The 23,789-nt window shown below is 39.0% G+C and overlaps 2 protein-coding genes across 2 annotated transcripts; both read right to left on the reverse strand.

Moving 5' to 3' along the window:
* Window positions 1-1,645: 1,645 nt before the first annotated feature.
* Window positions 1,646-7,650, reverse strand: LOC311262356 (histamine N-methyltransferase A-like). The gene is made up of 7 exons (XM_084361692.1): window positions 7,562-7,650; window positions 7,304-7,448; window positions 6,240-6,292; window positions 3,671-3,778; window positions 2,669-2,799; window positions 2,343-2,436; window positions 1,646-2,194 (listed from the first exon to the last, which is right to left on the reverse strand). The coding sequence occupies exons 2-7, from the start codon at window positions 7,435-7,437 to the stop codon at window positions 1,842-1,844; spliced, it is 873 nt and encodes a 290-aa protein (XP_084217818.1). The 5' UTR covers window positions 7,438-7,448; window positions 7,562-7,650; the 3' UTR covers window positions 1,646-1,841.
* A 3,625-nt stretch (window positions 7,651-11,275) lies between these two features.
* Window positions 11,276-22,847, reverse strand: LOC311262738 (histamine N-methyltransferase-like). The gene is made up of 7 exons (XM_084362394.1): window positions 22,788-22,847; window positions 21,921-22,067; window positions 19,209-19,261; window positions 18,250-18,357; window positions 15,775-15,905; window positions 15,500-15,593; window positions 11,276-12,864 (listed from the first exon to the last, which is right to left on the reverse strand). The coding sequence occupies exons 2-7, from the start codon at window positions 22,055-22,057 to the stop codon at window positions 12,506-12,508; spliced, it is 882 nt and encodes a 293-aa protein (XP_084218520.1). The 5' UTR covers window positions 22,058-22,067; window positions 22,788-22,847; the 3' UTR covers window positions 11,276-12,505.
* Window positions 22,848-23,789: the final 942 nt, after the last annotated feature.

Raw genomic sequence — 23,789 nt, forward strand, 5'->3', positions numbered from 1 at the left:
TTGTCAGACTTATAGTACCATCTGGTGGCTTTAAGGTAAACAGCACCATGGCGAGGCCTTTTAAAAGAGTGTGTGTTTATATTGCTAATCTCCCTCTCTGTAATCTATGAATTACTTAAAGGTTAATTACTTGACTATAATGTTAGATATTGTAAACAGTGAGTGTAGACGACTTCTGAGAAACTGTTCTCCAGTCTGGCATTCAGAAATAATCACAGAGGGGTTTGTGTGTGTGTGTGTGTGTGTGTGTGTGTGTGTGTGTGTGTGTGTGTGTGATTATGGCAAAAATGTGCTCCTAGGGACACCTATTGTAGTGGGATTACCACAGTATTTTGCCACAGTGATGGAACGCTCTTCACTCAACTCTTTAACACTTTACTACAGACGCCTTGAGGGGCAAGTTCAAATTTTTTTTTCACATGTTCCTGATTTTATTGACACAACAGTGTAAGGTGTTTTTGCGCAGTGTGTAGAACGGGCTCCTGTTACGCCTGCCTTGACATGCTTCCAAAATCCCCTCTGACAGGAGACAGTCTTTGCAGTCGGCTTTAACCTCACCTGTTGCGTGCTAACACAACAGAAAGTTGTGTTATAAGCTGCCGTGCGGTTACGTTGATGTCAGGGAGAAAGTTTGTGTCGAGTTAGTCCCTCACTGCCTTTTTTGTTCCTCTGCCTTCATGTTGCACACCCAGTACATTTGATGAGAGATTTCTGATTCTTTTTCACTTATTCCCTTAAAGGCTAGGCTGACCTGAAGTTATATAAATCCAAGTCGAGTCTCTGTGTTCTGACCTGACGCCCAGTATTGCTGAAAAAACACCTGAGCCAGCTTAATCCTTCAGTACACAGTATTTGTGATCTCAGCTGACATATCATCCTGTATGTTGACTTTGCAAACAACTGCCTACTATACGTCCAGCAGAGCAACACTGCGCTGCACAAGATAACTCAAAATACAAGACATAGGGCTAAAAGAATCTTAATTAAATATCTAAATTAATATGACACATTCACTGCGCTTTTGTTGTTCTTTACTGAATACATTTCATAACCTGACAGAACTATCTGGTGCCTAATTGTATCGGCTACAGTAATGGCGGCACTGCAGTAACAATTAAGGGATTCAGAGATAATGATACCACAATAAAAGCTTACAGCTAGACTCCCCTCTCTCTTTTTTACCTGTTTGCCATCTTACTTTCCTCTTTCCTGTCATTCTTCCTACCTAGTATACTCTTTTTTTCTTCGAGGCTTTTTGTGATCAGGGTGTGACCCACCTTAACTCAGCTGCCTGGCATTCGAACATCATTGACTCATGAGCGGCGTGTTTGTGTGTGTGCTATGTTTCAGTCTGCCTGGGTGCAAGGTAGCGGTGAGAACGTGGCATGGAATTGAAATGATTTGGGAATTTCCCCAATAGGAAAGCAGAATGGATTTGATTTAATATAATGTAAAGCAGCTGCTCCACGATCTTTACCAGCTGGTTGCAAACTATGTCTGTCTGCCATTTGGTAAATATTATATATAAAATCGATTCATAAAGCTCCTTTTTCAAAAAAAGGATGCAGTTGGATATAGTTGCTTTTCTCAGGATGTACATTTTTTCAGGCAGGAGCTGTCTGTGGCAGTGATTGAGACCACAAAATTGTCACTTCGTAGATTTTATTGACCTTGCTGGTACACATACGGAGTAAATGAGGTGAATATATGCTGAAACCCACAGCACACAGTGAACTCCATATTAGGAAACAGGCAAATATATTGTAGTTTTGATCAAATGCCACGGCAGAGATTGGATTAAAGAAATCTGAGTGTGTGAATAAAAGTGTCATAGCACAAACTCAAGCATGAACGAATATGCAGCTCAGACTGCTGTTGAAGAACACCTTGCCATCCTTCTCAGTGCTGCACTTGTTTCTGAGCAGATCTAAAATCCCCGCTCTGATCTCAGGGGTGAAGGACTGGTAGAATTGATCTCTCGCTGTCATGAAATTCAGCAGACGTACTCCGGTCTGGCTGTTTGGATTGAAGCACTCGGTGATGTCAAAGGCGTGGGGAATGGCGTGCTCCTCATACTTCAGACCCAGGCTCTTCAAGCAGGCGATAACCTCTGCTGACGAGCGGTACTCGGTGATGGCGTGGACACAGAGATCCTTATGGTACGTCTTCCACAGGGTGTCCCAGCCACCGTTTTCTGGATAGAATGAGATTAGAAAGTACATTCACTCCAGGAGGAATAAAATCTTGGTAATTTTATTGTCATCTGAATTATTTTTATAACAAAAAACCCCAAGAGGGCTCTGTTCTTCTATTTGCCGCAAGAGGGAAGAAGGTCTACTCACTCGCTTCAACGATCATCATGAGCCTGCCGTTGTTCTTCAGAAGGCTGTGGAAGAACTTGATCGTATCGGAGAGGTTATCCACGTAGTAGATCATCTGTCAAGAAGACAGTTGTTTGGAAACTTTAATTTGACCTTGCGGATTAAAGATGGCATCCACGCAAGGCCTGTAGTGTGAAGTGACTCACTGTAGTTCAATCAGGGACACTTTTGTCAGACGATACAGTATGTTTTACTATTAATAGTACTAAAAAATATACACGCAGCAGTGGAAGACTTAGTGGGTGGCTAAATAAATCTCATACTTACACAGTGACACACACACATACCTGAATCATGTGTACGAAGTCGAATTTCTTCATGTCTCCCTTTGCTTTGACTTGCTTCTCGTAGTCCCCGCTGTGCATGATGTGCCACGCGAACGGGATGGTCTGAAGGTTGGGGGTCTTCGCTACCAAAGCTGTGAGTCAGGCATAAAAAATACCACTGAGATATGGTGGGAGCATTTTAAATGATGGTCAGATATATACAGTATATGGTGCCAGAGTTAGTGTTATGATCAAAAACAAATGCAGAAGTAAGGAAAATTAAAAGGGAAAGCTTCGATTGCTGAGGGGTCCTTTGTCCAGACGACCAGATAAAAATATGATCTCTGTGTTCAGATCTGGCAGCACATCAGCAGATCTTTTTTCAACTGATTTAGAAGTTACACTACATCTGTTTTGGCATATTTTATTAGGAATATACACAAAATTCTGTGTTTTTCTGACGTATAAAGCCTGATTGGCAACACTTTATCATAACCATAATTCATAAATGGCAAATGTATAGTTAATTAAACTTTAGTTAATAGTTTCTTTACTGTTTACAACAAAATGCATTATAAAACATTAATTAAGCCACTGTAAAGGTTCATAAACATCAGTTGCAACTTTATAATGGTCATCCAAATACTGTTTATAGATGAACTACACAGTATTTATTAAACATTTACAAAGTATTATGAACATTAGTTGCAACTCTAGTTTATAGAGCATTTCATTGTTTGGTAACAGTGAAATAACTATTAACTAAAGTATAATTAACGACACATACAAGTATACTATTTTACATGAAATATTGATATACAGTAATGTTTATAATACAAATACGATGATCTCATCTGAATAATCCAGCAAAGATGTCTCCTTTTGTTCATGAGTTCAGAGTTTCCTTTTCAGTAGTAATTGAGTAGTTGATTGTTCTTTAATTGTTCTTTTTGTACACAGAGTAATATCTATACATTATAAAACAAAAACATTTCACCGGTGGTGTTTTTGAATGATCAATACCTTTGAAGTTGTCTACGAGCTTAGAGCTGCCCTCCACAACGTCAGCAGATATCGGGACAGCAGGGAACGTCGACTGCAGCAGGGTGAGCATCTGGACGTCCATCTCCCCTGGAACAAACCAGGAAAGCCTCAGTGTAACGTTGCTTCAGTGAGAAAACGCCACAATATGTTTCTTTGCACTTTTGCAAACATTTCTGAAACATCCAACATTGATTTCAGGTTGATATGTTCACTATATTTAGGTCAAGCGAGAGAGGTGGTGTGTGTTGCTCCATAGTCTTCATTGTGGACATGACCCTCTGATGTTGCCACTGTGCAATCATAAATGCAATCTACAGTATGTCCTGATGTGACCTGTAGAGGGCCTTACATAAACTGCATGAGCTTTGACCAAAGTGTCCTCCTATAACCTACCAACCCTCCCTCAGATACGGTCTCTAATCAGGATATCCTACCCCCCAATGATGCGCAGGATGAACAGTTCAACCAGTCTTGGTTGACAGACTGATATTCTGCCCACAGAATAATATTTAGCATGAAATAAAATATCTGCTCCTCACTATCAATGGCAATTCAAAAATGAAGAGCCCCAGAAGCGACACGGGAAGAAAAAAATTGACAAGAAAAAGTTTTGCAAGATTTCTTTTTCCCTCCCTGTCCCTTCTGGGCCTCTGTACAAAAACATCCAGAATCAAGCTTTTTTTATTATTATTAAAGAATAAGTTACACTTTTGCATAATTTTCAAGTCAGTATTATCCATTGTAAGTGTATTGTATTTGTAAAGAAGTAAATATGAGGCTTCAGCAGTCTGAAACAGTCAAATCAGGGAGGCATATTCTAAAGCTACTATTTTCTCAGTATTAAATTCCCCCCTTGTCTTTGCGGAGACAGTTTTTCCCGGCTGTTGAGGGACAGTAACACAAAGAGCGAATATCATTCTAGAAAGACTAAAAGTTTGAAGGCTCTCAATGGATTTGATTTGGGACTGCTGAGGCCTCATATTCAATTTAGACACACTTTTGAATGTATTTTTGCTCAGACAACAGACTGTCCCTCATCACTTCTCTTCTCTCTTCAGGGCCCGTATGAAGAGGAGGAATGATAACAACAACAAAAACTGTTTTATTGCTCATATGGGCACTTGACTATTGACTTCAATGGTTACCTGATCTTTTAAATTACTTATATGAGGCCATTATTGTTGCAAAACTATCATCAGAGTGGAGAGTAGTGTATCTGAATCCATGTGTGTAATCAGATTTATAAATGTGTAAAATAACCTCTAAATTCATACTGAGATGTGAATGTGTACAGGAATGTTTCTTGTTTCTTGATTTAGAAGAGAATAGAATAGAAAATGATTTAATCTATTGCGTGCAAAGGCATTAAAAATAACAAATCACACATTAAACGCTAATATGCAAACATACTAGCAGCTACGTCAAAAAGAGCACTTTCTCTATGTTGAAGAGTGAGTCAGAAAAAGAAAATATATAAAGTGTTGTGTGTTGCAGGCTCGCTTCAAAAAGTAGCTGTCGTTACTGATTTATCTTTTCTATGGCTTGGCTAGGGATTTTAGGTTGCCAACTTTACACCCAGCCAGAGACGACAGATGAAAACTAGCCTCTCTTGGCTAAATTTGATATATTAACAGTAATGTTCACTGCACTGGCAATGAGAAAAAAAATGGATAAATAAAAAAATAATTAAAAAACAAATCTGCAAATGTGTTTTCAGAACCCATATGTGCTTAATCTGTTTTGTTAATGTGTAAAAGAAAAAAATCTATATATCTTTATTAAAAGTTTGACTTTTCAGCCCTTTCAATACACACAGATTGAAACACCGTTACACAACTCTCCGCTCAAACGTGTAAGTAGTTTTGTTACAATATTGACCCAGTATAATTCTGCGATCACTTGTCACTGAGATAGTTGGATAAAATTTCTCTGCCTCCCACCTACTCCACCTCCTCAACTGGAAATATATTAAAAGCTGCAATACAATAACAGCCTGTGTCACTGCTTCTACCCTCTGTAATAAACATATTCAGCTTTAAATCCATTATGCATTATGTTTGTTAATGATTAGAAGCAGCAGTTAAAGCAGTTTGTTATTAAGAGGCCAGATTGTCTTTTAGCTTTGATGCACGCTCAAGACAGAAGTTTGCCAGAAACTAAGTGCAGGGCACGTGATTCAACTAAAAACTCTGACTGCATCCTGTATTTAAATAGGGTATTTGTGTGGATTTGCATTTAACTTTCGAGGGAATATAACTCAAATTCACTGGCATCATTATTTTTGAAAAAGTGTCATTTCTTCTTCCAGCAGCAAGGAGTCCTGCAGAGGCAGTGGCCCCCAGCTGGGCTGTCTGCAGGGGAAATACTACACGAGCATCATACATCAGTGTATTTTCCTCTGGTATTTAAATAAATCTGCGTCTGTAAACACACGCAATCTGTCGCATTCATGGAGCGTTGCCATTGTGCAAATTACACTACAATTAGTAACCACAACCACGCGTGTTTATACAACAGCTACCAGTTGCTGTATCTCATCATCATATACCTCCACCGCTTCCAACACCGAGAACATCCAGGCTGCTTCGATCTGCTCCAGTCCTGCATCAACACATGAGAGACAGAAAACTGAGTGTGAACAAAGCAAACAGTACGTGATAACAGAAGTGTTCATATCTGAATGTCATTGGGAGGTTTTCAATACCAATAATTTGGCAGTTTTTTCACCTTATTTCTGAGATTTCTTACTTAAAAAAAAATCACTCTTTATTAACTTAAAAATATATAAAACATTTAAAAACTGCAGTGTCTCAGCCTTCAACTCTAATACAAGTAGTATCATTTTTATGCATTATTTATAATAGAAGTGTATTTATGCACAAATCTTCCCTCTAATTAGAGACTACATGTGGAAAGCAAATAGTTATTACTTAAAGGTGCATTATGTAGTTTTGGGGAAGACATTTTTAATCAGAAGAGAAAGATCTTCATTGACAGATTTTTTCTTTGTTATCGTGACTTAATAAATTGAATAAACAAACTTTCCATTTCACAATTTCATGCTGTTTTTCTTTGTTTATATGTGGCGGACCCTGCCACCTTTCTTACTTCAAACAGTGTTCTGGGGACCTTATTTTTCTTCTGAGAACAACTTGTTTATTCACTTATGGAAAAACTAAATATTTCTGAGTTTGTATTATTACCTCATTAATATTGTAAATAATAAAATTCAGAGTTTGGATTTCTTCTCCAAAACTACATAGTGCTCTTTTAGAGTTACCTCAGGGTTATCGGGGATGTTTGGACATGGAAAATGGGCACAAACACTAAAACAGGGACTTTAGCCCCACATAAAGGGCATTATGGTTGTTGTCCTGCAGCACTACTGCCACTTTTATATCTGCATCTATAAATCAAAGACAATCTCATCTCTATTTGAAATGACAACTTCAGGGAGAGTTCATATGAGGACTCGAGTTGATGATTCACTATCCCCAGACTGCACAAAAAGACATATAGCAGGCATCCAAATCCTCTACTGAGTCCGGGTAAAAAGTCAAATCAGTTTGAGGATTTAACAAACAAGTGCACTTCCAGCGTTTCCTCTTGTACCTTTTAATTTCTCCCGGCAGGATGTTGCGAACACACTGGAGCATGGCCTCGTGTTCTCCTGACTGCTCCAGGTAGAACTGAAAACTATCGACAGAACTGCCCTCATAACAAGTCTGCTTCGTTTCTGCAGCCATGATGAATTTCTCTGCAAATCAAATGAATAGAACTGATTTATGCATGCAAAAACTACAACAGCTCTTCAAAAACAAACTTGTAAATAAGGTAAACACCAACTGTACATTTTAAATATTCATTTACCTTAAACGTGTGGAGAGTAGAGACACAGAGTCGGATGTTCTCCCACTCTTTAAGTTGGGGAGAGTTGCTCTCCCCTCCCACAGTCTGGCTGGCTGCCCTCCCATGAGAGTGTGTTGCATAACTCTTCCTGATGAACTTTGGTTGCACAGCAGAGCCACTGGCAGCTGTCCCGTAAGATTCCTATGCTTGTATTCCAGTAGCTATTTCAACACCACTTTTCTGAGTAAGTCTCAACAGAATGTTGTTTCAAAAGTTAAACTAAACTCAACATTTTTTACACTTACTGGAAGCACCCACTGCTATGTTTGCAAGTATATTCTACATTACTTTAGGGTTACTATGGTTGCTTTTACACTGATAAATGAAATGCATCCCAGAGGTCAGAATAATAAATGTTGGCACTGTACATTTCTGCAAACCACAGATACAGACCACTGCCGAGCGAGAGACCACTGCTGTAAGCAGGAATCCACTGGCTATTTTTAACGAGAAACCACTGGATTTTCTTAAGCCAATGTGTGTTTTTGTCCCAACCCCAACCAAGTGTTTTGTGCCTGAACCGAACCAGACCACATGCACAGCGATGTCACTGCACATACATAAAGACATGTAAATTGCAACAAGAAGAATTGAAGACATAATGTATCTGTGGTTTGCAGAAAAATACATCGTCAACATTTATCCTTGCGACTGGGTTGGGAAAGCATCTCATTAGTAACCAGCTGCAGGTCAGTATTTTACTTCTGCGAAACGTCTCCTGCATGACACTGCAACGGTGAGCTTACTGAACTGAACTCTTTAAATTCTGGTCATTTCTAACAGAAGAAGTTGGGAGGTAGCTTTATCCAAGATGGACCTTTAAAATGAATGCTAAAAATGTTTGAATAAAGTTGTGAAAAGTAGATGCATATGTATAAACATGAGGGCCAAGAGTTAAAAATCAGCCCAGTCGCCAGAATAAAACGTTGGCACTCTCTGCTCGAATCACGTTCACATCACAGCCGTGTCTAACGTCTAGCCGAAACTTTTTGATCCTGCAAACCACAAAACCCTAAAAGGTCTCATACATACATCCATCGAGGCTACACAGACTTCTAAATGTGTTATTAACCAAAACAAAACAAAACAACAAAATCTGCATTGCTGCACAACAATAAGTGGTTTGAATCCACCAGCTGGCTGGAGCCTCGGGGCGCTCCAGTTCCCACAGTCCAAACATATGCAGATGAGGTGAACTGGCGACTCTAATTTGCTCTTAAGTGTGAGTGCGGATGTGTTTGTCTGTGTGTATATGTGTTAGCGCATTGATATACACTGCAGGCCTGGTCAGGGTTTCTCTAAATGTGAGCTAGGATTGGCCCCGTGTGACCCTGCAGGATAGGAGGATAGACACTCACGCTGAAGAACTTGGGAGTTAACTGGATAAAATGTGTGCAAATATTTATACAATCACAGATTTCTGCGGTATGGCAACATCAACTTTTGTAGGATTGTGCAGAGATGATTTAAACATCTAGAAGAATTTGGCAACCAATTACAGAAAATGTTAATGTATCTCCAAAAATATGAATCCTTTTCTAAAGGTCTTTCAAAAGGGTTGATTTACGCAGCGGTTTTGTTTAAGATTAAATGGATTAAATGTATAGATCACCCCCTGTCTTTTAAGGTCCTTGTCATTGTCTTCCCCTCTGCCTTTGTCAGTTTGTCTGTCCAGTTTTCTTTTTGCTTTGCCCTCTTCTCCAGTGTCTCCCTGTCCCATCCTCTTTGTTTTATTCCTGCTTTGTGCCTTGCGTTTTGATTTGTACTTTGCTTTTGGTTTGTATTTTGTTTGACTTTTGTGTTTAGTCTTTGGTATTTGGCATTTCACGGATTTTGGATGATTCATTTTTTTTGTTAAAGCAAAACAATAACTCAAGGATCAATAACTGCTGAATACAAGAACTCAGAACCCTGACATTTTGGGTCTTTATTTCTGTATTCTTTGAAACTTGGCCAGCATCCAGTGTCTTTGTATTTTACTACAATCCCAACCAGATGTCCAAATCATTGGCACCTAACTGGCACCCAACTCACTTTGAGGCAAAGTGAGGCAGTTGCAAACTTTTGAAATTTAAAAACGTACCATTTCAGTTAATATTAAAATTGTGTCCCCCCCCCCCCCCATCACCCCCTGTGATTTACGCCTACGCTAATTAAATATGGAGGGTGTTTGTAGCTACCCCGGTTGGTCATTTCTAACTGACTTAAGAAACCTCTGGAGAAGTTGAAACCAACATTTACTGTATGCATGGCACTTCTTCTGGATCAGAAGAAAAAAAAGCAAATCATATTGTTTCTAGAATATTACTGCTTTCAACATTCACACCAGGGAGCACATCTCCTGTCGGCCTCTGTCGACTGCTGAATGGATCCACTGGAGCATTTCAGTGCTAAATGACTTTCTTAATCATTTTTCACTTGACGTGGGGATCTTTTGCCTTCAGGTAATGAGAGCAGTGCATTTTTTTCCTTTTTTTTTTTTCTTTTTTAACAGAAAAATGGCTTCAGATCACATTTTCTTTGCATATAAATACAGATTAATACAGCAATACACTTTCTCACTAGATCGTTAACATGCTCATGTTTAAGTAACAGTGTCACCCACATTCCCTTAGTGAGGGTTAAGTACAGATTTCAAGCTTGTGTTGAATGTGATACAGTCAAGAGCAACCTTAAAAAAGAAAACCCAAACAGCTGCAGGCACTGTTTATTTTACTGCAGGTACGGTAGCTCTGTCTGTGTGCTCATGTTTGATCCCTGTATGTATTAAATATAGTCCAGTCATTTCAGGTAAACACAAACCAAACAAAACAATGTGTTTGTAGTTTTTGTTTGCTTTCAAATTTTAATTAAATGACATGTTTAGTGTTGTGACAGAGAGAGACTCATTTCTTTATATGTATATATATATAAAGATAGATAGATAGATAGATAGATATTGGATAAATGGGTGATTATTGATCGGTCCTGTATTTTGCAGACGGTTACTAAAAGTGTCCTCAAGATGGTGCCAATACTTCATATAACAGTGATGGTTGTTTTGGCAAAAGACAAATAGTGACACCAGTGCCTACACTTGTTCCTGTGTTAAACCAAACAATATATTGCATATCTGTATATACATTGCACTAATGCAGGTTGAAAGGCTGAATATATGTGGTTTCTGTGAGTATTCTCAGATTTAAGTTGTGTAGAGTTATCCAAGTTTTTACACACACCCTCCTGTACTTCAGTGGTTGATTGATATATTTAATTTCTGCATTTATAAGCCACACAGGAACCTCTACATCAGCTGAATATCAATTTGATTAACTCCACCGTGTAGTTAGCGGCACTACTTCATCTTCAAGTGATGTTGTCCAATACCATATTTTTATAAGTCTTATATTAAAAATCCTTCTGACTGACTGGAAAATAAATTTGCATAGGTCTTATGAGACTAATTTGTGTGTATTTTAAAGTCTAACAATGATTAATATGGAACTGGGACTATAGCTGAGATAAGGATACAAACATTTTTCTATTTGTCAAATGTTAATTTCACAACAGCTACTATGCAAAATAGAAAGGCAGCAGAAACAGGTTCTGGTTTTTAATTTGTCTCTCAGTGATGTAAATTTTATTCAAATATAAGTGTGAATGCAAAGACACAAAATCCATCACTAAATCTCCACGGAATATTAAATGTTCAATTTTCCATTTATTTTTTTATTTCCAAAGTAATATGATCTGATGAGAGCAGCGGTGTAATGGGGCTGCTAGCACGGTCTGCCAGCTGTAGCCCATAAAGATTATATGACGGCAGAATCTGAAGCTGATGTGAAGCTGATTGAAACATAACTTTATGTTTTGTTTGGGGGGCTTATGACAACATAATAATTGTACAAATAATTTGTTCAGAAAAAAAAAAAATACAATCAAGTCCCTTACATTTTGCGCAAACATAGACAATTAGATACAATTGATAAATAATTCTAGCATCGACAACAAATAACTACTGTTAGAAAAAATAGACCCCTGGAGATCAGGTCCAGGTTGTGTAGAGGCAGGTTTGTCTGATAATGTAAAACAAGCCATTTCACACACAGGCTAAAATCTTATCTTATGTACAGTCAATTATAAACAATACAATTTGAGACAATCACCATGTTTAAAACCAATTAACAGTTATGTTATCATTCTACTGCTAATTTCACATTTTAAACAGGCTGTTTTTAAGTGAGCTGACTAGGGGTGTCACAATTGAGTTTTTCAGTCAAAAACTGATGGAAATGAGTGTTCAGTTTCAACCATCAAATTCAAACGTAGTATCGACGATCAGGGTATCCACCCCCCGCACGACACGCCGACTTGTGCGCATCCAAAGGTAATAAAAAACACTTCAGAAGACACAGCTAGCTTATCGATAGCCTGCAGCTGCACTTCCAGACTCTTACGCTCCATTCACATGCTCCTCGGATTGGTCCCACTTCTAGAGTTCGGAAGTCATTCTTCCGACTTTGCTGCGCTCATGTGCGTCTGGTCTCTACATTTTTCCGATTATTCCAACGCCATGCAAACGCACTGAAAAGTAACTCTGACAGCAACGAAGATGCTTCAGAGATCCTTCATTAATAAGACGAGGGTTCACACGCAGAGAAAAAAAACTGAATTGAACTAAACTGATAACATTGCCAAAGATCCTTGATTAATTCACTTGATAAGATGGTTTACTCTGGACAGGTTTTAAGACACCAAACTTTGTAACAATTTCTGTGTTTTGTTGATTATTATTGAATGGTCATTTCTTTCGCTTTTAGTATAGCATAGCTGTCAGTGCTGATTTTTTTTTAAATAATCGAATCGAATTGTGATCTTAAAATCAAAAGTCATATTGAATCGTGGATTTGGAGAATCGTGACACCCCTAGCGTGGACCTAAGACGATCACTTCAAGGTTGTTGTTAAAGATAACTCTGCCGTTGGACTCCACACTACAGTCTGGCTGTTGAAGTGTTTTCATGACACTAGCTTTCAGCTCAGGTGGGGCTGTCTTACTGAAGTCCAGCACCTCCGTGAGAAAATCGAGCAGCAGCTCTCCCTTCTCATCCCCCTCGGTGAAACACTCGGTGATATCTAGTTGAGATGGCAGCTTGTAGCTCTGGTAGCTCAATCCCTCGGAGTCCAGGAAGCTTCTGATGTCTCCTGTGGTCACACACTGACTTATTTCCGTGTTACAGAGCTCTCTCCTGTGAGTCTTCCACAGCTTTCCCCAACCACTCTCACCTGGAATAGATGACATGAAAACAAGACTGAGAATTTACAGCCATGCCAGTGGCACTGTGAGGCTGTTCTAACGCTGCAATGCTGAGTCTGTACTCCCAGTGCATGCCCAGGGAAACACTGATAGTCGCAGCAACCTGGTGTTTGAAGTCTGTGAACTTAACTACAGCAGCCGATATAACAGATTAGCACGCTTAAAAAGAGACAGGATGAGTATGCTCGTACCACATACTTGCAAAGACGTCCATCAAGCACAAATCCCCTGAATGTAAATGTAAATGACAACTACAAAGTCGTTATACTTAAAAACGTGTTGTTAACGTGTGTGTGTGCCGCCAAACTGCTGTGATTTCATGTGAGCTTATGTTGGTGAAGTCTTGGTGGGTCTTTCTTTGAGTTTTAAAAATGTAATTCCCACACGGATGACCGTTGCACTGTACTTTTAAGTATTTTTTCCTTCTATTGATTGTGCTGCTGCTCCGCGTTATATACAGGCTAACCATGGCTCTGAAGCATCATTAAAGACAAACTCTCACCCTGTGCTTGAGGTGAGGTGGTGAATAAAGAAGTAAATGTGTTGTCTCTAATTGACTGAAGGACGCTTTACCTTTAAAAACAACTATTTAACCTAAAGATAAATTGTATCTATGTACATTTGTGTTTCAAATGTGAATATGTTAAGTATAGTGCAGTGTGGCAGTCGGACATTGGCTATGGCAACTCCCACCCTTGCTAACATTATACAAAAGATTAGAAAGCCTGTTTAATCTGCTCTTGGTCGCATATTTGTTTACCTAACGTCATTGTTGGCTTGAGTCGTAATGCTGGTCTGTTTGCACTATTAAAGGGTTTTAAGTTAACTTGTGTACAGAGTTCCCTTTTGTCCCGGGGCAGGTATAGTGTTTACTGTGCCTATTATCTAAATTTGGTTTGTTAGCATGCTAACATTTGCTTATTAACATTAAACAAGCACAGCTGAGAGTGATGGAAATGTAACTGCTCGTAAACCAAAGTGAACAAATTTTGACCCTCATGATGGCACTCGTTGAAAGGTTAAGGGAACACATTTTATCTTTATCCATTCAATAATGTAATAGACCACAAATGTCAACTTCATGCTGACGCTAGCAGAAAAGTCGAGGGATCACCAAAGTCATTAAAATACATCATATGACAGCCATGAATATCTGTACAAAATATTGGGCCAATCCATCTGCTGAATGTTGAGATATTTTACAGGATGAGTAAAAACAAGCCCTGTTGGTAGCCACAGGAAGAGCTTAGAGATCACCAAGTCAGTAGGTCCATCCTTTGGAAATAATATCTGTACCAAATTTTACAGAAATCCATCCAATAATTTTTGTGATACTTCCGTCTGGACTAGGGATGGGACGATGAAAGATTTATCAGGGATCGTATTAAAAAAATACACATTAAGTTGATGATGCTGAGTTTTCATTATCAGGATAATCATGAATATCCTCACATGAATGACTTTAAAAAAGATGTCTAGCTCACTGACATGCAGTCTTATACTGGTTTCCTGATTTAATTTGAATTGCCTAAGCCTTTCACCATGGCTGAAGACATAACTTCAAAACAAGTTAAATCAGATTTGTGTAAATACTACGGATTCCAAACTAAAGAGCAACGGGGAGATGAGGTCACCAACGTTTATTTTTCCTTTACTTGTGCAGGAGGGCCTTATGATGTATGATTACTTATTTAAGGTTCTATGATTGGAAAGATGTGTGTCCCCTCTGCAATAAAAATATGCAATTTTAGTTTAATCTTAAAAAGGTGCAATAATCAAAGACTAAACGTAGCATGCTAACTAGCTAGCCCACAGCATGGATCCCACCACCTTCCCCCTGAAAACCTTCTCCTTCCGGTGGTCCAAAGCTCATGTGCTAGTGGTCTAAACAGTTCAGGCAGACTCTAGCTGATGAGACAGCTACATGCACTGCTAACAGAGCTAACTAGCTAACAGCAGCTAAAGTTATCAGCTGTTAGCAGTTAAACTGTTGATATGCTGCCTCTTATTTGTTTGAAGTTTGAAATGGACAGGTGGTCCATTCTTACATATTGCACCTTTAAAGTTTTAAGAATATTTTGAAGATTATTGCGATGATTACCGTGAATTGCAACGATGTGGGACAGGCTAATTGTGAAATTCAATTATCACATCACCCCATGTGTAATCTGGACAAACTGACATCGCAGTGTTGTGGACACAAAGGAGGACGTTTAAGCAAATGAAAGCAAAGCATTTGAAAGTACATGTTTGTTTAGCTAATTACTGAAATAAATTCACAATTTTACATATATGAATGGTAATGATGAAGAATGATTTTCACAGTAATAAATGTGGACTGCTTTGTCCACTTACTCCATAATGAATTTGAGTAGTTTATACCAAAACAGCAGGCAAAGGTTTCTCTTTTTTTTTATCCTGACTCTGAAAACCACAGTAATAGCATTTTTGCCTGAGAGACATCCTTTAAACTACTTTCCATCCGAATACTGTACTGTATGTATAAGCACTAGGTACAGTATACTGAGTGTAAACTGCATAATTAACCAGAGTGAAGAGAAGATGATATGCCTTGATAAGTAAAGATTAGATCCATCCACTCACCAGACACCAGAATGATCACAAGCTTCCCATTCTTGTCGAGGAGACTCTGGAAGAAGCTGACGGTAGCTCCAGGATCCTTCACATAGTACAGCATCTGTCGATTTCAGCACAGATAATGAGCTGGTAACTGGATTCGGAGAGCACCTAATTATAACGCTATGCTAGACAGATGTTCTAATGGGATTAATTGCTGTGGAGCTCCGCCAAATGAATATGACCTAGATGTGTCAGGAACACAGTCTGTGGGCCAGAAGCGCCACAGTGGCAGCACCAACCTGAATCATGTGGATGAAGTCAGCCTTCTTCGTCATCTTTTTCTCTTTCCACTGCTCCTCAAACTCAGCGGCAGTATTCTTGTTCCAGTGAAATTTGATCCAATCTAATTCTGGTTTCTTCGACACCAAAACTGCATCAACAGACACAGAAAGCAGTTATGGAGGGTAAGTGATACATGAGTGTCCTTTCACAATAATGTGACAACTTCAAAAATCTGAATCTGCATTGTGACCACATGTTGCTTTGTGTGAATATCTCTATTTTCAATTTTAACTTTGTTGCCAACACATTATCGTAACTTATTCATTATAGAATGACCCATAAATACATAACATGTGTACTACACTATACTGTTATTGTACTATTATCATTAGTATTACCATGTGTAAAGTCTATTTTGCACTGTATGGTACAAAATGCATAACTCTGAATCAGCAATGCTGCATTGTATGTTATGTATTTTTAAATTTGATTATATTGAGTTACTTACTACTCTACTCGTCCTTGTATTTGCACCTTGCAGGTTAGACAACTTCAAATAATATTCAACAAAAATAAAGACTCCAAACAACACCTCCCTTAAGGTATTCAACAATTAACAACACAAGATAGAAATGTAGTTTTTTTACAAAGCTTGGTTTCTCAAACCTGTCCAGAGTTAACCATCTTCTCAATAAATTAATCAAGGATCTTGGGCAGTGTTATCAGTTTAAGTCATTTCAGTTTTTTCCTCTCAGAGACAACTCTCTTCGCATCAATAAAGGATCTCTCAGTAAGCTATCTGTGTCCTCTGAAGTGTTTTTGGAGGTTATTGTCGATGACGCATTTGAATTTGATTCTCGAAATTGAGCGCTCATTTTCGATATCATTTGAAATTGTGACACCCCAAATATATATAGAATTTAATATATTCTGACCTTTCGCTTTTCCCATGTCATCCTTGGCATCATTTTGTCTGTCTTATTGCAAAGTTGTAAGATCTGACCTTTGTTAAATTCAATAATTGAGTCTTGAGAATGTAACATTCTCTAAAAATGTTGTAAAAACAATAGAGAATCAAATTGTGAACTATTGGTAAGTATAATTTAATGAGGATCCAAATAAAAATCTATAATTATTCCTCGGCATAATTGAGATTATGATTCCATCTGCATTGTTTCGTTGTCGTAGTGGTCTGCAGATCTGGTGAGCTTAAATCATAATGAAGCCATTATGAATGGTTTAAAATTCAGCATGACTGAATTAAAGGGGACTGTTGGGCCTTGGCGGAGGTGTGTGCCAGGCTAGTTTGTATATTTAATCAATATAGTCCTCCGAGTATTTAACAAATGAATTCTTGTCAAACTGGAAACCAACATTTTTTACACAACAAAGAAGAGTCAGATACTAATGATGTGATGAACTCTGCCTTGTCTAGGTATAACTGAAGTATTACAAACATAATCATAGAACATTTTTGTTACGTAAAGCAACATTATGTAGAAATGTACATTTTGTGTGATTTGGCGCCCCCCAGAGTTTCTGAGTGCAACACCACTGTTGTAAATATAAATCCCAGGTCTGTCCATAGTGCAGAAACAAGTGATTGGGGCGGAGTGGCTGAGACAACGACACCATTCACCCTGTTACAACACACTGTACCATCAACATGATTTTGAAGTTGTTATTTTAAGGTAAATAAACAAAACCTGCATAATGTTGCTTTAAAATCAACAAATTTTGAACTAATTTCCTTTCAGCTGTCTTCTGTAAACACACACAGCCATGACTTCCCTGTGAACTGTCTCTTGTGCTGATTCAAAGGAGACAAGCACAGGCAAGTCTTCAGATCACAAAAGACTCCGACATGTTTCGCTTAGTGCTTTTAGAAACACTAATTCTGGCTGAGATGCGTGTGAACAGAGAGCCACCTACAGAAACCCCCCGAAAAACACCCAAGGAAAAGAAGGATGATGTGAGAACATGACGAGCACTTAAAGGGGAGATGACACGAAAGATAGAAATGAGGACCGTCAGGAACACCACCCTACAGACGTCTTTCATTTTTTAGTATATGTTCTCTGTGGTATCAGAAGCAGATGTACTGCATGTGAAACTACTGGTCAGAGAGCAGCAGACTTGGAGCTGGGAGGGATTCAGTGTTTCATTCACTTCAGAAAAGGTTTATACTCGCTGACATGAAGGTTTGAATCTGGTACTGAGGGTTGAAAGACAGTACCCTACGAACACATGAATGACAGCATTACTTATGTATCAGTGTGAAAGCCAAAAGGCAGCTTTAAAATGAGTTCTCTGCATTAAACAAAACAATATAAAATAATGATATAAAGCAATATATATATATATATATATATTTAACTCTTATTTGCTGTCAAATTAAGTACTGAAACAGATTTTTGGGGGCATAAGAACACAGATATAGGGTAAATGTGTGTTATGTCTGTGAGTCAAGCGTGTGTCTATAAAGGCAGTACCTCTGTAGTTATGTAGCTGCTGCCCGCTAGGCTCAACTACCTCGTTATCCACCGTCACCCCTGGGTGCTTCAGACGGAGTTGGGAGAGCATCTCAAGGTCAATCTCACCTACAGGCACCAACACAGTTATGAAAATGTCTTGCAAATAAAATTCTGACCTACTTTCCCCACAACAGCCAAACTGTTCAAAAAACCCCCAAAAAACACATTTAGTCAAGCAGCGTTTCATCACAATCCTCTAATTTAAGCAGGAAATCGCTAATAGCACTTGTCAGTTTTGCAGGAAATTATACATTTAATGTTGCAAGATTCAGAGTTACCCAGAGTTATCACTGCGATATTCATTTCAATCTCATTTAGCCACAGGCAGGTGATTTTGTTCTGGTTCTTATTGGAGCTGACAAGTTGCTTTGTATAAAAAGGGATAAATCTGAGTAAAGAAGCTGATCTGGACGGGCGCTGAATCTTTCTGATTAGATTGAATAATACCTCGCGGGGGAGTTTGTAGTCATTCTAATGGATTTTACAGTCCATTAGAGAATCTGTAACATCGCTCCATTATGATACTGACATGACAGCTCAGGTAAATTAAAAAGATTGGCTTTGACATAAGTGAAGGGTAATAGCACTCATGGGCGAGCCGTGGGTTTGCTCAGAAACAAATTAACCTTGCTGTATCATGAGCGCTCCGAAACCAGTAAAATCAAGGACTGGTCGGGTCACCCTGACAGCAAAATATTAATCTGACAACTGGACAGATGCAAACCCTTGACAGTCATAATAAGGGCGAAGGTTTTTACTGCTGCAGCCATAAATGACAGTGCAGCAATAGGATATGTTATAGCAAGCTGATTCAACAACGCCTCCTCACCTTCGCTGTCTGCAACAGCTATTTACAGTGTCACACAGCACATAAGGTAAGTTCGGCAGTAAAAGTGTCCTATAGCGTGCGTTCTCACCGGCTCCGCTTCCAACTCCAATGACATTTAGATGGGACTTTCCATTTCCGATGCTGCGGGGAGAGCAGAAAAAAAAAAACGCCGTGAGTCTTCAGAGCAGTCAAGACTCGGAAATTCACATCCTCCAACCTGCCAAATGTGGGTCACATTTTTGGACTTGTAACTGTCAATTCTGCCTGACACTCGGCTACGTGAGACGTACCGTTTTAGCATCTCCAACACTGCAGCTTTGAATGTCGCTTTGACATGTTCCGTCACTCACTGTCTGATTTCTAATAACGCTCTTACACTTTTCTTTAATTAACTCGTGAGTCATAGGTCTCCAGATTCCTCTCTGATCTGCTTCTCAGACACCGATAGAGAGCAGAGAGATGGGTTTAGGCCTCCTACATCTCAAGCTTGTATATTTTATTAGATTTTTTTATTTTACCTTTACTTTACCAGGACTATTCCCACTGAGATTCAGAATCTCTTTTTTTTTTACACGGGACTGCCGGCCAAGACGGCAGCATCAGAAGTTTCACATAAAAGGAACAAACAACAACCAAAAACAAACCACATAAAGAATTTCATATAAAAGAAACAAGCGACTGGCTTCAAACAATCAAAGCAAATCACATCAAGACAATGAATTTACCCATGTTCAGAAACAGGACGTGTGCTTTCAGTAGTCAAATAGTCCTTAATCCTGTTTTTATAATCTCCCAAAGTTTACAGCGTCTCTGTAACTCACACCAGGATAAAGATGCATAAAACTTTCACCAGAGACGGTGCGGGTTCGAGGAATGACGCACATTATTCATCAGCATGACCAAAGGTTGCATCATTATACAGCGAATCCAACATTTTCAAAGAAGATACGTTTGCATGCATATGTAAAATAGCACCATATTTAAATACATCAACATGGAAGAAATGCAAGAAGAGGAATTTCCATAAGCACACACAAACACTTTGTTAAGCTGGTTAATCTATATGTACATTTGTGTGGTCAAATATGTGGTTTTATGGGAATATCAGTGGCGAACAGCACGAAATGATATAATATCTACAGATCGTTTTCTAGGATTGAGATTGGTCTAAACCGGGGGGGCCTGAACTTTCTCCCTTGGCATAAATAAACAACGATATCATAATTATCTAAAAGGTGCAATATGTAATAATTTGCCAGCCGTCCAATGTATAATTGCATTGGTGGCATTTTGTATCTACCATTAGCTAGTTAACTCGGGTAACAATGGAGCTAGTGGTCGGGACTGTTATCTCGGAGCACCGGGGAAGTGTAGGAGCTTACACTGCCAGCATGGGAGCTTTGGACCAGGACAGGCCGGGGATAGCTGGTTAGCATGCTAACTTCAGTACCTCTTCAACATGATACTTCACATTCTGTTGATGTTTTTAGTTCATGTTTTAATGCTTCTGACTGAAATTCTTACATATTGCACCTTTAAATACATTTTTTTTTTCCTCTAAAAACATCTGGTGGACCTTTTGATGGGCTGACTAAGGCAGCAATATGTTGCTTTATGCTCCAGAATTCAGCTTTTTATCACATTTCTAAATAGCGTAGCTGCATTATAACATTTATATGTCCTTCTCTTGGGCTGGTGTCGTGGACATTTCTCTTTGAAGATCTGTCTGACAGATAAATGCTGACCAACTTATAGCTCATGAGGCCTTAACATTGTTGAAACAATGAAAGTACATGTTTCAAAGTGTCTAGTATTCATTCATTCACTGAACCTGTTTTTCCCTCCTGTTACTAACTCTCCTGTCATTGCAGAACCAGGCACACCCTTATCTCCTTCCCGCCGCTTTTATCACCTGACCTGCTCCACCCACTTACTCACCAGCTCCATATTCCCTTTGATTATGTCAGTAGTATTTATGCTGACCAGCGGTGCAACTCCTCCTCCAGATTGTCTTTCACATATTGCAAAGCAGTCATTGTTTCCAGGCTAATCCTGACTGCCTAAACCCCCGTCTAATTCCCCGGGAAGTAAAACACAGGAATACTGTAGATCAAAACATGACACAAGCAGCATAGACGATACAAAGACAATAAAAACCAAAGAGTGGTGAGGTTTTTCTTCATAATGTTAATTCATAGGCTGAGGAAAAGAGAGTTAAGGGCAGAAATTGGTCAGCGGATCTGAGGGGTGGAGAGGTGGAGTACAGGATGAGCGGTTCTGAAAGGTAATCCGGTGCCAGTACATGCAGTCCTTTAAAGTCCTATGTAAAGAGAATTGCAGTAAATTCAATTTTAAATCCAGAATCAAAAAACAAAACACCAATGTTCGACAAATACGCTCATAAAGTGCCGTCTTAGATGCTAATTTAACCATGATGAAGAGCCCTCTAGTGGACAAAATATGGTGCCCGCGGACATACGGTGCCCTTTTTATTTTTTCACCCCTGGCCCTCAAACATCCAGAGTACACCTCTGTTATTGGCAACCGGACACTAAAGAACAGAATAATGTTGAATAACGACCCAGATAATCAGCCGGTCTATCCTTGTTCTCTTAAATCAGGAGAACAAGATTTGTAGGCCTGGACATCTCTGCAGCTTCTGTGATTTGGATAATACACTAAGCCATATTGTGATTTCGATTATATTTTGATTAATTTGGCTCATGTAAAATCTGTGTGTGTGTGTGTGTGTGTGTGTGTGTGTGTGTGTGTGTGTGTGTGTGTGTGTGAGAAAGACTACCTGCCCAGTATATCTGGCAGCAGATCGTGGATGAAGTCCCGCATACACTGATGCTCAGAGGAGCGCTCCAGAAAGAGCTGAAAGGATTCCTGGTACCTTCCATCATCACAAACCAGACTTCTCAGTGGAGACGACATGGCAAGTTATCTGGCAATAAAATAAAATAAAAATAAAAAAAGGCAAATATTTCCATGAGCAGCAGAAGAAATGTGTGTGCATGAGTTTTTTTTTCTTTCCAGGTGTTCCTTTATTTCTGCTAAAACACATTTTTCTGCTGCAGGTGAACTCTTCAACCCACCACACATCAGTCAAACAGCGTGGGTGGTGCTGGAGATCTGGATGGGGAGTTACAGTCTGGCTGTCACGTTTGTCATTCTAGGATTCACTGTGGAATAAATCATTAGCGGGGTTGTTTTTGGGATAAATACACATATTAAAAATCAACTCCACTTGGATATTATTGTTTCAGTTTAGAGCCTGTCTTTGCAAATTGGCCCTTATCACATGCACTACTTCTCTCGGTGTATTTGAACCTGCTGCTGGAAACCAAAGGGCCAGCCTCCCAACATGAAACCAAATTCTCCGACTGTAACGTCATTATTCTCGGCTACAGGAGGGAGCAAATCTCCAATTGCTGCGCGTCGTATCTTCATGATTACGACGGAGCTGCCCGTGTATTTAGACAGTAAACACAGCAGCGGAAGCAGCAACAGCCCCACACACACACACACACACACACGGACAGTGATCCGTCGATCAGGAGCGCGTAATGTGCGAACTTCACATCAGCCTTCACATCATAGTCCCTGTGCGGGTGGTGTTGAAGACAGATTGAGACAAAAGCCAACGCGACATTTCTTCACTTACACGTTCGTGCAGCAGTGAGTGTGTCCGGAAAGCTCTGCAGGCTGGAAGAAGGAGCACCTCCCACAGCTCCTCTTTTATGGAGGGTCAAAGTGGCAGAAAAAAAAAAAAAAAAAGGGGAACAGAAAAAAAATAATCCAATTACACAACACCAGTCTGTGTTACACACCAGTGGCTTAATTTGTAAACCATCAATACATTTTAAATTACACAAGTTAAGTTAATGTTTACTTCACTGTTATAAAATCCACATAATGTTTATACATGAATTTCAACAGTTTACAAAGTATTAAAAAAATCGGTCGTAATTTTATAATAAAAAATTGGTTTACTATGGTTTATAAAGCATTTCATTGATAACTTTTTAAAACATTTTTAATGTCGAGTGTTGCACGGTGTGCTAGTGTGACCAAAACATTTGCTGTGTTACTGAATAAAGCTGAAGTAAATAAATAATAAGCTTTTTTTTATTTGTGTAAAAGTCATGGACATGGACCAGGAAATGAAGTGTAGTCACTATTACTGACAATATCCCAGACTCCCTTACAAATTGCTTAATTTTAAGAGTTGTCGCATGAGGAGAAACTTGTGCTTGAACTTTGTGAATCGCTTTACCAAATTTATAAATCATTGGTGCCTTCTTGTAAAGTCGGCATTAAATACAATACATAAAGTTGTTTCTTTCCAGTTTCCTTGCTGCTTCCGTGTCTGAAGTGCATCCTCCCAGCAGGTGTTTGAACACAGTGTTTCAACTGATTTCACTGTTAACAGCACATTTATTTAAGAATATAACATATAGCCTACTTTGGAGAAAGAACAAAGTGGAGAAATTCACCAGACTCCCTTAAAAAAACGCTCAATTTTGAGACTTGTTGATTAGGACTGTGAAAACTTTGTGAAACGTTGTCTACAACACATTCTTAACTATTTGGATCTACTTGTTCATTCGGCAGATGTTTTACATGAAGATAATTCTTTCTTTATGTATAAAACGTATCAGTTTGT

This window comes from Pagrus pagrus (assembly GCF_965226575.1).
Source record: "Pagrus pagrus genome assembly, chromosome: 9".
NCBI classification, from domain to species: domain Eukaryota; kingdom Metazoa; phylum Chordata; class Actinopteri; order Spariformes; family Sparidae; genus Pagrus; species Pagrus pagrus.